General features: G+C 33.2%; 4 protein-coding genes across 13 annotated transcripts; 2 read left to right on the top strand and 2 right to left on the bottom strand.

Annotated features, from left to right (window-relative positions):
* Nucleotides 1–21: 21 nt before the first annotated feature.
* On the bottom strand, nucleotides 22–5,846 carry LOC105697832 (monoacylglycerol lipase ABHD12). Of its 5 annotated transcripts, none has more exons than XM_012421515.1 (10): nucleotides 5,747–5,846; nucleotides 4,243–4,429; nucleotides 3,516–3,634; nucleotides 2,913–3,018; nucleotides 2,586–2,785; nucleotides 2,335–2,470; nucleotides 2,093–2,210; nucleotides 1,871–2,032; nucleotides 1,418–1,542; nucleotides 22–1,341 (listed from the first exon to the last, which is right to left on the bottom strand). In XM_012421515.1, the coding sequence occupies exons 2-10, from the start codon at nucleotides 4,311–4,313 to the stop codon at nucleotides 1,305–1,307; spliced, it is 1,074 nt and encodes a 357-aa protein (XP_012276938.1). In that variant the 5' UTR covers nucleotides 4,314–4,429; nucleotides 5,747–5,846; the 3' UTR covers nucleotides 22–1,304. The 5 variants fall into 5 exon arrangements, with proteins under 5 accessions (XP_012276938.1, XP_012276936.1, XP_012276940.1 ...); XM_012421513.1 differs by having other exon boundaries at nucleotides 5,490–5,846; XM_012421517.2 differs by lacking the exon at nucleotides 5,747–5,846 and adding an exon at nucleotides 5,490–5,504 and having other exon boundaries at nucleotides 4,243–4,411.
* A 1,913-nt stretch (nucleotides 5,847–7,759) lies between these two features.
* On the top strand, nucleotides 7,760–8,904 carry LOC111673868. The gene is made up of 4 exons (XM_023431740.1): nucleotides 7,760–7,787; nucleotides 8,269–8,373; nucleotides 8,440–8,738; nucleotides 8,896–8,904. The coding sequence occupies exons 1-4, from the start codon at nucleotides 7,760–7,762 to the stop codon at nucleotides 8,902–8,904; spliced, it is 441 nt and encodes a 146-aa protein (XP_023287508.1).
* Nucleotides 8,905–10,616: 1,712 nt separating this feature from the next.
* LOC105697852 (alpha-ketoglutarate-dependent dioxygenase alkB homolog 6) lies at nucleotides 10,617–13,304 on the top strand. 6 transcript variants are annotated; one of them, XM_012421573.2, is made up of 6 exons: nucleotides 10,617–10,636; nucleotides 12,150–12,241; nucleotides 12,311–12,487; nucleotides 12,558–12,665; nucleotides 12,834–12,935; nucleotides 13,026–13,304. In XM_012421573.2, exons 2-6 carry the CDS (start codon nucleotides 12,164–12,166, stop codon nucleotides 13,281–13,283), a joined length of 723 nt encoding a protein of 240 aa, XP_012276996.1. In that variant the 5' UTR covers nucleotides 10,617–10,636; nucleotides 12,150–12,163; the 3' UTR covers nucleotides 13,284–13,304. The 6 variants fall into 6 exon arrangements, with proteins under 6 accessions (XP_012276996.1, XP_023287512.1, XP_012276991.1 ...); XM_023431744.1 differs by lacking the exon at nucleotides 10,617–10,636 and adding an exon at nucleotides 10,871–10,883 and having other exon boundaries at nucleotides 11,182–12,241; XM_012421568.2 differs by lacking the exon at nucleotides 10,617–10,636 and adding an exon at nucleotides 10,890–11,942.
* Nucleotides 13,290–14,726, bottom strand: LOC105697853 (THO complex subunit 7 homolog). The gene is made up of 3 exons (XM_012421574.2): nucleotides 14,475–14,726; nucleotides 13,758–14,182; nucleotides 13,290–13,543 (listed from the first exon to the last, which is right to left on the bottom strand). The coding sequence occupies exons 1-3, from the start codon at nucleotides 14,482–14,484 to the stop codon at nucleotides 13,364–13,366; spliced, it is 615 nt and encodes a 204-aa protein (XP_012276997.1). The 5' UTR covers nucleotides 14,485–14,726; the 3' UTR covers nucleotides 13,290–13,363.
* Nucleotides 14,727–15,686: the final 960 nt, after the last annotated feature.

The following is a 15,686-nucleotide window of genomic DNA, read 5'->3' on the forward strand; positions in this document are numbered from 1 at the left end:
TGTAAATATAATTCATGGATATTCATTTTAAAATGCTTTAATTTCTATAAGAGTCGTGGAATGAATTTTCCATTTACACGTGAATGTATGTTACAGAACAGTTTGAAGGTTTTGCAAGACGTTATGTAAATCAACAAACGTCCGTAACTTTCAGTAGGCCGCAACAGTCTTCGTTCCATTTAAAATACCTTTTCATTCGTTGCACTACTGTAAAAATACATGTTTCGGTTGGTTAAAAATCGGCAGTAGCCATCATGAATGACATAGAAAGAATTGTGAACCAATCAGGGCACTTTACTGCATTCAATCTTGTAGCAATGCAACGAGTGAAAAGGTAGCTTCATTACAAGTTATCATTGCAGTCAAGATAGCCTTCATCATTATAATTATGCTATACATGACAAATTTACATGAAAACTGTGTTAAAATAAAAAGTAGATATTGGGTAAATAAACTAAATACATGAATGATATTTAGATCTCCTCATAGTAGTAAGTAAATAAATTTGATACAATGTTAACAAAAATATTAAATTGTTGAAAATCAAGCTCCTTTTTTTTATCAAATCAAAAATATTATATCCTATTGGGAAACTACAAATACAGCAAACTTCAAAATTATATAAAAACAGCTGCAATGCTGTACAAAATAATACACATTTAGTACAAGGCTAACCACATTAACGCAATACTGTTGTCTATCACATTTTTCATGTCTTGTAGAAATAAACTGCACAAACATTTCAGCAACAATACATCTACTATATCACCAGTGAAACCTAATTAATTTACATGGAATGAATACTATTGAAAAACAACTAGTATGCTACATCTATATCAGTTAATAATAAGAAATTTAGAAGATTTGGGATTTGAACATTACAGATCAACACGTTTTCTGCTTATTTAATTCATCCTCAAAACACATCTCAGTGCTTTTCATAATTATTTGCAGATCTTATACACAGAGAATTTATTAATCTTATGTATACTTCTGAACTGTCACTGAACATGTATTACTACTTCTAAGTAAACTGTGACACATGACAATGATTTAGCCAATTCAAAAATTGAACAAAAAAGATTTTAAATGTGTTCAAAACATCATATACAAAGTAATAATGAGTTCTACTTAATGTTATGTGTATTAAAATGAGAATACTGGAATATAAAAGTAGCAATTATTTTTTAACACAAATTACGATTTTCATTGAATGAATGATTGACGACCTTGTTCTTCTAGCCAGTTCGAGAATGTATACTTTAGAAGTATAGCATATTTCTTGCCTGTCTTAAAATATTTCATTAACTATTAATCTTAACAGACTCAGCTACAAATGCTCTGAAAAAATAAATGTGTAGTAAATAAATTGTGACATATAAAACAATTATATTTTTACATTAATTTGATTACTTACTGTATTATATCTGGTAGTTCTTTGTATCGACATATATATTTATGACCCAGTCCATAAGATGAAGCTATTCTTACCATTTGGACTCTTGTATTATTTCCGTGAAAATGTAATGCTGCTTTGTATAACTAAAAATAGAAAAGTTACTTAAATGTACATTATTTAAATATTTTAGTATGTTTATATCCACCACTTGTTTCACCACTTTCCGTCTTAATTAACTTATAAAAATAGCAAGAACTCCATATTTGAACTTTAAGAAAACTGTGCCAAGAAACTTTACTACAATTTTAGCCCGCCAAGGACACAATTCTTTTTATATCACTTAGGCTGTCTTGCCTAGTATTTTATGGTTCTTATCTGAAGTATTACATAAGTAAAGGAAAAATAAATTACACATTATACACTCTAAATACTACAATATTTGTTTAATCAAGTTCTATTGAAATACAGTACCTTTTCTCCCAAAGCAAATGGTATTACATTATCATCCTCGGCATGTAATATCATAATAGGGCACTGGATTTTTTCTATGTGTTTATCTGACTCAAATCTTAAATTATTTGTATAAAATGGTTCAACAATTAGCCAATGAAACCATGGCAAGTGTCTAAAAATCTACAAAAAATAAACAGAATTAAAACATTTTGTAAGGCGTTTCATTTGTCTTGTATTTACCTGCGAAAATGGATGTTCCGATACCTCATCAGATATATTATTAAATGGAGCTTCGAGGAATATACCTGCAGGTTGAATACTTTCGTTTGAAAGTAATGCCAGTGCATGCAATGAAACACTGAAAAAAAAGTTTTAATTATTAAAATTAAAGATTTTACAGATTTATTATAGATTTTTACAAGTAAGCATACATATCCCTATTTTTGGTGTAACGTAAATGAAATTGAATATATTTTACTCACCCAGTTCCTAGAGAATGACCCCATACAAAAACTGGTGCAGTACTATTAACAATTTTCATTACCCATTCAAATACATATTTACTATCAGCTACAACGCCATCTTCAGATAATTCCACTTCATCACTGTCTCCATAACCTATATATTTATTCGCATCGTTTATTCAATGAATGCAGTTAAAATATGTGCTTTAAACGTCAGGACGGATGAATTATTAAATACTTTGCATTATAATAACTCTTGTCACACTTACTTCCATAATCAAAACATATTACATGATAATCTAATTTTTGAAATAATTTATAGAGTTCAACTCTATGACTGCTTGCTCTACTACCACTATTGCCATGCATGTATAAAATTACTGGATGCTTAGCGTTTCGTAAAGCATTTTCATAAGTCTCATCAGTTAATGGAGCTGTGCCGTTTAACAAAGAGTTTGGTAATATTTGCCTGCAAATGAATTCAATTTACAATCATCTAGGAAAAGTCCTCGTATGAATCAATAATTTCGATCAAAATATATTTCCTGTTCAATAATATTCTTAATATTTTTTAGAATAAATTTTGAATAACATACCATGCACCAAGTTTTACTTGCTGGTCTGTCTTTAAATAAAAATTTCTTGTACCATTCATTCCAACATTCTCTGGTTTAGAAAAATTTATATTTGGTGGCCATGAAACTGAAACAATAAAAACACATGTTAAAAATCAAATTAGACATATTTCAGTATATATTATTGAATGACAGTTACTTTGAAATGTCTTTCTTTTATCAAGCATCAATCATATATCAATAATCGGTACAATGCTGGAAAATAACGTAAATCAATCTCTTCAGGTAATTGAATATTATTATATTAATAAATATAAGTTAGACTACATTATTGTTAATAAAAAATACTATAAAATGAATCAATTTATGGTATTATATGTAAAAACATAAAATTGATATTTTTTATTCAATTTTGAATATTACAATGAATATTGTTTTTAATGAAGGATATCAATATAATTCAGCATTTAATGACATTATTAAATAAATTCACTTTTGTATTTTTTTGTTAAAGTTGTAAGTAGAATAGACTTACATATTACTATCTTAGAAGTTAAAAAAATGTTTGATTTTCATTCAATTATATAATATAGATATTATAAAATTTGTAGGGCATTTACTCACCAAAATTTAGGAATAGTATTTTCCGTTGAATAACGTATGAGTAGTGAAATATAAGTGGAAGGATACCAAATACAATGAGATATGTTAAAACAACGATTTTTAGTGTCCAAAGTAGAAATCTGAAATTAATAGAATGTTTATAAATTCATTTAATTATAGCAATACAAGTATTAAATTTGCATCATATTTATGTAAAGCAATTACACAATGGAACATTCTACACTTTGTTCCTGAATAAGCCTAGTAATGTTTTGTTTCTTGTCAGTAAAGCATTAATATGAAAACCTGTATAATGTCACAATAATTGTTTTAAGTCATGTGATAAAAGCATATTCCCCAAAAGGAACTATTATTTAAGATTTTTCTATGTATCTGTATAATCGCAATGTTATCCATTGCTCAATTCTGAAATCCGATTCATAATGTTGTAAGGATAACTAGAAACGGTATTAATATTCAACGATAATGAAACAATGTAAATAGATTCACTTAATTTTACTTGCAAACAAGGAAAATTATATCGTTGTAGAAAGGTTTCAAATTTAAAAGAAATCTTCATATTAAGTAAATGTTTTACTGATATGGTTATGATTGTATGAAAATGGAAAAACACTAGAAATCTCCATTTATTCACAATTGTATACATTGGTCAATAAAAACCTAAAGTAAGAATCATCCACTTGATACACAAAGTATCTAAAGAATTATTGAGAAGGGAAGAACTTACGTTCCACTGGACAACCATGTATCAAGGGCAGCGATAAAACCCATTGTTGCCAAAAGGTAGGTCGACTGCATGACTGTTAGTTGCTACTTAAGATTAAGGATTTTATCACCATAAATCCCGTTTACAACACTGCCAATATCATCACTTCGTTGGAAATGAATGCGCAATACTGAATTTCATAACAAGTCTATAAATAAGTTCATAAAATCATCGATTCAATCTTTCAATTATTTAAAATAAAAAACATTGCCTGAAAATAATAATTTCTGATAGCAGAAAATTGTAATTTGTACCTAGTGTGAGTCTTCTAAGATAGGAGACATGGTCATGTTCAAGGTTCACTGTCTTTGAATATGAATCATGTTTCATTACAGAGAAATAAATTCCTAAGCATATGAGTCCTTGACTCTGAACTTCCGGTTAATTGAATGGCATAAATCAACATAACCTTAACAATAAACTGTTTGAATTTCATAAACTTGTTTAAAATTCGACTTGTACACATAAATAAGAAATTCTGAATATGACGTTAAAGTACAAATCTCATTTTCTTTTGGTTAAAGTATTAATATATACGAAGGGTTAATTATGTTAAGGAGAAAAGTTTGAAAGGAGTAATTAATTAAATGTTAATTTGTTTGAAACGATAACTATACTTAATGTTTTTATTTGTGACGCATAAATATTGATTATTTGTTAATTCCTACACCACAGAATTTAGAATTTAAGGGAAAATTAACCAAAGAAACTTATTATAACGGTATCATGAATGAAATTATAAGTAACATTAGAAAAAAATGTACACGTGAATAAAATGAATGATCTTAATTATAACAATATAGTTTGTTTTAGATTTATTCAACTGCTCATTGACTGTCAATTCCTTTCATTTTCATTCATGTATAACTGTATTTTAATTGAATGAATTATTTGTATCTAATTCGAATGTTATACGTTTTTCAAAAGTCATTTAAATAAAAGTTTCATCTCATATTGTGACATAATGATTACCAAGTTTTCACGTCATGACGTTATTACTTTTTCCTATTTACCAGCTAATTGTAAATTCCATTTAGAGAATCATAAATAAACATGTGCTCTTTCCAGCCATCTAACAATTACAGAACCAAGATTTTCTCGTACTTACAATCTTAATTCAGTAATTTATTTACCTATATTAAAGAGGCAGTTTTGATACACAAAGAAAAAAATATAGTCATGCTGATTTGAACTATAGAAAACAATACCTTTTCATAAATCGCTTCTTAGGGAGACAGTATACCATTTTAAACACAAATCAAAGGAAATCACAAGGAACTTAAATTTCCTATGCAGGAAAAATCTAATAGGCATATAATATTTTATATAATCACACTCCTAGTCTCAATTACTGAAATAATCTTAAAGAAGTCTGCGCGGTTCGGATCGATTAAACCGGTCTTGTAAGTACGAGTGGCAGAACATGAATTTATAAACTTGGTGCCTTTTTAATAAAAAACATTACATTACGTCAGAAGAACACCTTTGGACACTACCGGTCCCACAGACGCGATACGAATCTAAAAGTGACTTCACGAGCTAGGCTTAAAGATCAAATGTAAAGCCGCTCCTGCGCCCAGGTAGTCACATGTATCTGAATGCATACATGCGTAATGTAATTAAGCGAACACATGTTTACTGATTTTGCCTTGTAGCTACAGAGATGAATTGGGAGTTGCTCCCAGCTGCGTCGCGAGAACGTGTTCTATGGTGCCCTCGGTGAAGAATGCGGACGGCTCGCGCACTTGCCACCCGATACACCCCCAGTCGCAGACCAACTCAGGGATCCTCCTCATCTCTGCTCCCAACTCATCTCTGTGATAACAAACATCGTCTAACATCTTTTAACATCTCTTACCAACAAGTCCAGCAAGATCAGCGGCGATGAACAACCCATGATGATTTGAAAAAAAAATGGATCGCGTTGTGATCCACCTAAACCTGGAAAGGGGCACAAAAGAACAGGCAAAACGGAACATTCAAAAAATCCAGGAAGTCTGAGATTAGACAGCGAATAAGTTACTAAAAGTCAAGAATATTAATGGTAGATCGATCTCGTTTAATTGACTGAATTGGTATTTTTCATATTACTAAGTAGGAAAAAATTCATTTAAATGTAGAATCGACAAAATATAATCGAAATGACCGTTCTCCGTCTCTTCTCCGTCAATCCTGACAATGTGACATAGAAAAAAATAGGAGGGGCAACGTGGCCAGAAAATGGATGGCTGTTCGTTCTAAAGAACGGAAGGCCATCGTAGTTGCCCTCTTCTTAACACTTACAAGGGAACATTCCCAAGTGTCTGCCTCCGATCTTATTGAGTTTCATATATGTTGAAGAACACAAAAATCTAAGAGACACGTGTTTTTTTTTATATCTGCAATGGTCCACAATTAAGGAGTGAAACAACTCCCCAAAGTTTAGCGAAAAATCGGTTTTTTAAATATTTTTCGTAGGAGCAGTGGAGGGATTTCGACGAAACTTTGCATANATGGGCGCACTTCTGCGAACTACCCTACGATCGGAAACTCACTCGGCGACAATGTTGCTCCCCACCCGAAGGCAAGACGCAGGGGAAGCGTCTTGTTTAACAACGAAAAAACTCCAGTTCAACTCAGGCTTTGGTTGACTCAGGACGTCATCGGGACGCTCCTTCACTTCGGCTTCTCACGGCTTTTCACGGCTAGGCTCATCAGACTTTGATAGCCTCTCTAGACTAGTTAGCTTAACTTCTTGCGCTAGTCCGCGAACAAAGACGGATACTCGTTAGTTTTATTCACTCGCGTGATCGATAATTAGAACAACTTCATTTCGCGGATCCCGATCGAGTTCAAGTTCGGTTAGGATCTCGCCCCTTCGGTCTAGTACAGCCTCGTACAGAACACTAAGGTACGGGAATAGTACGTTAAATCAAATCAAATTTGGAATCGTCTACGCCGACGTGCGTTCTTATAAAGTCTGCACTGGATTCGATGCTGATCAGTTCTGATCAGGACTTCGTCCTTGTGAGATTATTTAGCCGACATGCTACGATATATTTGTGCATAATGATTATAAATCCTATAAACGCGATCAACCTTTTGTCAGCTACGTTTCAAACTATGTATTTAATGGAGACGGAAGTTAATCGACAAGAAATACTATTAAAAGAATCTATTCAAACGATTCTTTTGGATAGTATATTCCAATTTAATTCGTTTGAGATTATTGAAGATTCAACATTGGATTTTCAAGAACCTTTTCAAGCACGAGAAATTGAGTATATTGAAGATGAAGAAGAGTGGACAGATGAAACGGTGCCACAACCGTCTTCATCGGTTTGCCAAGACACAGCGGTTAACTTCGAATATAAAAAGAGAGCAGTAGAATTCTGGAGAAGTGGAAAGTCCGGAAATCTCAAATTTTCCACCGTCCAACAACGATTTAGGAAACTTTCTGATGCTCGTGAATTAAGAAGGTGGGCCAACCAAGTGGATGATGGAGGATGTCGAAAATAAAAATTACTGTATGTCTTTACATTCACGCTGAACAAATTACGAAACGCTATTGACGCTGGTTTTATAGTACATGACGCAGATATCCAAAAATGGGTTCTAGAAGCATGGAGAGAACAGACAAACAACGACATGAGTTTTAAAGCATCATCAAAATGGTTATATAATTTTAAAAAAACTCATCGTATTGTGTCACGAAAAATAACGAAATTTATTACAAGGAAGACATTAGAAGACGGCGCCAATTAACAAAAAGTAACTAGTGAATTTCTAGACACTGTAAGACCACTAATAGCGCAGTATGGGGCCGAAAATGTGTATAATTTCGACCAAAGTGGATTTCAGCTAAAAATTCATTTGAGACGGACATTACCATATGAAGGAAAAAAAAAGTGTAATGCGTTGCCCAATCAATTTCGTCGACAACACATAGCTACCCAATCCAACCAATAATTTCGTGTGATGGACGTTTACTATCACCGCTGTTGGTAGTGTTGAAAGAAGCAAGTAGCCAATTCGGACAGGCCGTGGAAAAAACATTGTTTCGTCCACAAAATATTTTTCATTTGGCTTCGAAGTCTGGCAAGCTAACTTTAGGTAAAGACGCCTTGAATTTGTTAACTTGTATACTAATAATGATTAATGCGATTAAAAAAAATGTAGAGCATTTTAAAACGTGGTTGAAGGATGTCCTCTACCCTAACATTGGTCAACAAAGCGTTCTTCTGCTTGACTCCTGGAGCGGACACTGCAACGATACAATTGAAAAAACGAAACCTGCCGACAAAAACATTGTGGCAATGATGATACCAAAGGGAACTACTGGTCGAATCCAACCTTTAGATGTCTATGGTTTTCGAGTATGGAAGAATTTTGTGAGGCATTTTTCTGATATTGTCCTTTTACATAATTATGACGTTAACCTTCATTTACGGAATGATATCATAAAATTGCAATCACTTGTGCATAATCAGTTGTCTTCTCTTAGATATAAAAGCCTGTTTCAATATGCACGGTATAAAAGTGGTTATATCGATGAAAGATTAGAAAATTTCCCGAACCCGGTTAATTTTGCATTTGAAAGCTGTTCGGTTATGAAATGTAATGTTTGTGGTGCAGCGGCAATGATACGGTGTTCTTGGTGCAAAAAAGCATTTTGTATAAAGCACTTTTTCCACGAATACCACTACTGTAATAAATATGATCAGTAATATTAAATAATCTCCTGCTTTATAGAAAGATGTAAAAAATATTCTCTTATAACTTCCTGTTGATTAATTTCAGAATTAATATTAATGCGCACACTCTTCTTGAATGTACTATTCTCGTACCTAAGGTATCGAATATCGCTGACTCTATTTTTTCGTAAAAACAGTGAAAATCCAATTTTATCGTTTTACCACGGAGATTGTATTACTAGTTGGAAACGGGTGATGACTGCATCATCGAATCCGTTGCGAAACAATTTTAGCCTCTGAAACTATTTTTTAATTTATTTATAAATAATTGGGTGTTATGAAAATCAATGACATTTTGAAGAATTACCACGTTGACACGACTTATGTACGATGGATTGATCACGATATAACCTAATAAAGGTAGTCGGAATATATCCTAATACCACCTACATTCATTGTTTACAACCGATGTGTAAATGTTTATTGGCAAAAAGCAAAAAACACGTATTTCGTAATTTTTTGCGAGCAATCACATCGCGTAAGTGGAACTTACGTAGGAGTGCTTGTTTAATGGATATCACAAAAGAATATCACCTGAAGGATAGTTCACCCCCTTGAGGGGGTGCAACATTGCTGAACAATATTGTGTTGTCACCGTCCTAATACAGAATAGGTTTATGCAAAGTTTCGTCGAAATCCCTCTGCTGTTCCTATGAAAAATATTTAAAAAACCGATTTTTCGCTAAACTTTGGGGGGTTGTTTCACCCCTTAAATGTGGACCATTGCAGATATAAAAAAACACGTGTCTCTTAGATTTTTGTGTTCTTCAACATATATAAAACTCAATACGATCGGAGGCGGACACTTGGGAATGTTCCCTTGTTAGCCGACCGAACGGGGAGATCTCCCCGTTCGGTCGGCTAAGTGTTAAGGGGCCGCTTCGGCTTATAGCCTCTTCGACCCTTGCAGTCTCTTCGGGCAGAGCCCCCTACGTCTTGAACGCATGGCAATTCCCTGATATTTCGTATTAAAAAAAAATCACTGCGCGAGCAGATCCAAAAGCTAATAAAACGACAACCTACTCGTCGCAAGCAACCAACGACGCTCTCAAAAATACGTAATAATCGCCCTGGATTAACGGAGAAGAGACGCCGAACGGTCATTTCGATTATATGTTGTCGATTCTACATTTAAATGAATTTTTTCCTACTTAGTGATATGAAAAGTACCAATTCAATCAATTTAACGAAATCGATCTACCATTAATATTCTTGACTTTTAGTAACTTATTCGCTGTCTAATCGCAGCCTTCCTAGATTTTTTTAATGTTCCGTTTTACCTGTTCTTTTGTGCCCCTTTCCAGGTTTTGGTAGATCACAACGCGATCGATTTTTTTTTTCAGGTCATCATGGGTAGTTCATCGCCGCAGATCTTGCTGGACTTGTTGGTAAGAGATGTTAAAAGATGTTAGACGATGTTTGTTATCACAGAGATGAGTTCGGAGCAGAGATGAGGAGGATCCCTGAATTGGGCCGCCATTGGGGAGCATCGGTGGCAAGTACGTTAACCGTCCACATCCTCCACCGGGGGACAGCACAGAACGCGATCGCGCGACCCTGCCCGTGAGGAATCTCTCAAGTCATCTCTGCCGCGTATCATATTTACATATGCTGTAGACAGGGTTGTGTAATTCACCATTTTTCGAGGTTTTTGACTTATATTACGTAAGAAAGTAGTTTACTGGAGAAAATCGTAGAAAACCAATTAATAACGTTTCTAATATGGACAATATACGGCATCTGCTAGGTTATAAACGTCTTTTAGCACACATATAAACACGGACATATTTTAAGGAAGAAGCAATTATTTTGGCGCTCGTATTCAAAATTGTTCAGAATTTTACGTTTTCAATATGGCGGATTCCACAGGTGCATGATACATGACATATTCGCGAGGTTAACGTCTTTTAGCGCACATATAAACACGTAAAAATTGTTAAGAAATAATTAATTTGACATTTGTGTTCAAATTCTTTTGACTTAACTCTGTTTAATATCAAATTTCTAATTGGATTTGTTATTATCTATTTACAAAGAGAAGGGCGCAATGTACTTTGCGCTCGCGTAAAAAACTAGGGACGTATTATACGTTGTAATATACGCGTACAGAACCATGTATGTATATTACATGACTTATTATACATATCCAACTCTGCATTTCCTGTAGATTTCGCCCGACGATCGCGGTGGCAAACGAATGTCCGTCACCGGGATCGCCAGGAGTCTCCAGTACCAACTACGCATACGCAATTAAGCGAAATTTTGATTAAACAAAGGTATAACACAATAGAACAGTGAAACAGTGAAATAATAGAAGAAACAACCACGTTTCAAGGATATAACACAATAAGGCAGCGAAACCGTGAAATAATAGGAGGAACAACCACGTTTCAAGAAAATCAATTGAACGGCGCCTCTAGCTTCGTCAATAAATAAGTTGGCATTATAGAAACTGCGCAATGAAGACTCTGGAGCAAAGAATTCAGAAGTCTCCATAGAAGCCCAGAAGGATACGAACGTTTGATGCTCGATAAGTAGTATGTTAGCCAATGGATGGCAGTGCTGTAATCATCTCTCCGTCTCTCTTAATCTTATGGCGATCAGAGATGCTCCGTGGTGATATATAGCGGATTGCATTCTTTCTTTATCTTACACCCAATACTCGCCTTTCTATATACGTCTCTCTTCCTCCTGTATGGAGATATCGTTGGCTAACACATGCGATCTCTCTTTTACCCCCATTTCTGGTTTGTTAATCAACTTTTAAAGCATCAAGCGCTAACATAGGATCTGGGCATCTATGGGACTTCTGAATTCTTTGGCTGAAGCCATAACTAGTAACCAACCATACATATGCTGTAACCGTATTGGTCACATAATTTTCTAATTTTCTCCGTTCTACACAGTAAATTACTTAATTTACGTGATGTACGTCGAAAACCTCGAGTTGCGTCAATACCCAACGCTGCCTGGCTGTAAATCAATTTAATTCCGGTCAACTCAAGTTGGGAACCGAAAATATTAATGTTTTACTTGTTTTTATTATTTGACACTGAATTTCTGCTATCATCATAATATGTGCTGTAATTAATTTTGCTACAAGATCTTCCCAAATCAAATGATAAAGTATTTTAGATTTTGTATTACGAATGATGGAGCAACAAACAGAAGGAAATAATGAGGACAAATGTAAACGAAATATTCTTTCTCAAAACATAGTTAAAGGGGTATGTTGATTGTGATAACTGAGAGGTTATGTTGAAATGCTTTAATTTCGTATAATTTCATTTACATAGGTTTCACCTTTAGCACTATATATTCCTGACTTCATATCTGAAATAGATGAAACTTATATAGTGAAACAAATTAATAGTGCACCAGTGCCAAAATGGACACAATTAAGTCATCGTAGACTTCAGAATTGGGGTGGAATACCACATGCCAAAGGTATGATTGCTGAAGATATGCCAAGTGTATGTATATTTTGTATTTCCATTCATGTTCAATTTTAAGTTAAATATTTTTAGATCATCTTTTTTGCAGTGGCTTACAAAATACATTGACAAGATATGTGATTTAAATGTTTTTGAACAAAGTGTATTACCTAATCATGTATTAATTAATGAATATCTACCAGGTCAAGGAATAATGGTAAATATTATCTTACAAGTACTTTTGGAAAAAACAAACGTCTTCACGCATGAGTAAATTAAGAATGTTATTTAAATTGATTCGTCCACAAATTTTAGAGCAATGATTGAATCATCCCATGCAAGTAGATAAAAATACATTATTAAATTATATAAAGTCTTTTTACAGGCACATTCTGATGGACCACTTTTTCATCCTATTGTAACTACTATTAGTTGTGGTTCTCATACTTTACTAGACTTTTATAAACGATTGGACACGGAAGAAATTGTAAGTTGTGCAATATAAATATAAAGTAATATGATAGATGACGTAATCAATTCTTGATAAAAAATAACCATCAATAAATATTTATCGTAGGATAAAACATCAAAGATTGAATTCAGCTTCTTACTTGAACCAAGAAGTTTGTTAATTTTGCAAAAAGACTTGTATCATAATTATTTACATTCTATAGCTGAAAAGACAAGTGATACTATAACAAAGGAAATAAAAAATTTGAATCTGTGTTCAACAAATTATACAGATGAAGAAGTGATACAGCGAGGAACAAGATTATCATTAACAATTAGACACGTTCCAAAAACTAGTAAACTTAAGTTAAGAATAAGAAAATAAAATAAATTTTTGTATAAAGTATTTATTTTTACAAATTGTTCCATCCTATAGTTTTTCGTATATTCTTAAATATTACCTTACTAAATCGTGTCTTTAGGTGACATAGGAACATCTGCTTCTTCATAGTTTTCGAGGCTTACATCCATTATTTCTTCATCAAATTCATCTAACATTCCTTGTAGTGAATGTATAGATGATATTAAAACATGAAACTGTTTTCTACGCATTTCTAGTTTATGTTCCAATTGCTCTGATTTTTCCTATTTTCACAAAGAACATTTGAAAATATTAAAAACCTTAATGTATGAATATTAAAAACCTTACAATGTATGAATTATTTTTCATAGTAGAATTTCATACAGAAAAATGTAATGATTTAAGTTGATGTTTGGAATTTAGGTTTTTACAGAATTTACATTTTAAATGTCAAGTTAGAAACACTAAGAATAAATAGACTAGTATGAACCATTTTACCTTTAGACTGCCTAATTCATCATGTAATGTATTGAGTTTTGTGTGAGTCTTCAATCGATCAGGTTGTTCGTTAATAACTTTAGCCAAAACATCGTATTCTATTCTATTTTTCCGGATACGTTTAGCTTCTAACAATTCAAGCTTAGTTGCCTCTATATCTTTTTTGGCTTCTTCAATTTCAACTTCAATGTGGTTGAACAATGCTTCGTAGTTTTTCAATTCTTCTTGACTCATATTTGAAACTAGGCGAGATTTTTTCTGAGCGAATTCACACTGAGCAAGCTGTGACAGCATTCTTTCATGCAAAGTGTTGTCGACATCGGTGTTATGAACCCATTTCATAAAAGACTTTAATAATACATTTATTCGTCTATCATCTCCTGTACCGTCTCCGTCAATCAGCAGCCTACGCCTTATTACCTCTTCTATAAAAAATATCAATATAACAATAAATTACTTATGGCATATTTAAGAATTACATTCACTTTGTATTTATGGTTGTACAACATTAAAATATAGTAATTTTTTATTTACACAATATTAACTGACTTATATATCAAATAAAATATATGTGTAAATAGTAACATTAGAGTAAAATATACAAATGAAAATGTGCGACTTAAGATTCACCAGTTCTTAATGAAATATTTTGAACTGCTCTGTTTAGTGAAGTTATGTCACATAAAGTAAAAAATGAAAGAGTTTAACATTATTTACCATCGGACATTATTTAATAATATTTATTAACTTTATAAAAGGAATGATCTTCAATTACAAGAACAAATATATCGCATTTGCTTTCGAATTTATTCGTAGAATCACTACTAAACAATACTAAACGTAGAGGTTATGTATTCAAAATTACTACATTTCCACCAGCACCTTAAATGCCGAATTTATAAGGATTGAATTAATGAGTCTGCATTTAGTTTCGTTTCCACATTACATATCCTGACATTTATAAATTCTCTAAGCGTTTCCACCGTTGAAATATGGCATTAAGGAGTGCTTCTTATTTATAAATCCGGCATTTAGACGTTGGTGGAACTGTAGTAACTGACTATATCTTATCGTACTTCTAAATCCTGGATTAAGCGGGTCCGGCTTTAGTAAATCGTATGTTTTCATCGCATTAATAAATGCGCAGATTCGATCTTGAGTGGTTCGACCGACACTTCAATTCAGATTTACTGGGATTGGGCTCGATAAATCTCGGACTCCGAGGACGATGGAGACGCCGTCATTGAATGTGTATATAATGATTATTAAATTATTAATAAATGCAAAGATGAGCGGGGAGATGTTTCACCAGAGATGAGTTGGGAGATTGCTCACGGGCAGGGTGCGCGATCGCATCCTGTGCTGCCCTCTGGTTTCGTACGTTAGCTTTCACCAGAGATGAGCCGGAATATTTCAGGACAAATGTTTTACACTAAAATTACTAATATACCGGACAAATACTTCAACCAGAGATTTTTAACTTCCAAGCTCATTCTGAAAATGATTATAATTAAAGTTTTTGCAATGAATGAGATAACGGTAGCAACATGGGTAACTAAATAATAATACTAACGATAAGAAAGATTGATACTGTTATCTTATGGTACGATTTTAATTAATGTCACATTAATTATTAAAATCACCTTAGGGACAGTGAAACAAATAATGAAAAGCTGAACCCGTAATCAAATATTACATAACTGCAATATATTTTGTGCGATTGCTATAAACTGTAAAACGCGAGAAAAGAAATTTGCGTGAAAAACCGTACCCACCCTTCCCTTCCTTCAGAGTTTGAACTTGTACCACGTACGTTACACCTGTCATCATACCGACTATATGAAGCTATGCGTTGGGTGAATATATGGACGGAGCCCAAAATCCCATCTTAGACCAGAGGGGAAGCTAACGCGTAGGAAAGGGAGCCCT

Source organism: Orussus abietinus, unplaced genomic scaffold, assembly GCF_000612105.2.
Source record: "Orussus abietinus isolate OABI.00-Male unplaced genomic scaffold, Oabi_2.0 scaffold130, whole genome shotgun sequence".
NCBI lineage: Eukaryota > Metazoa > Arthropoda > Insecta > Hymenoptera > Orussidae > Orussus > Orussus abietinus.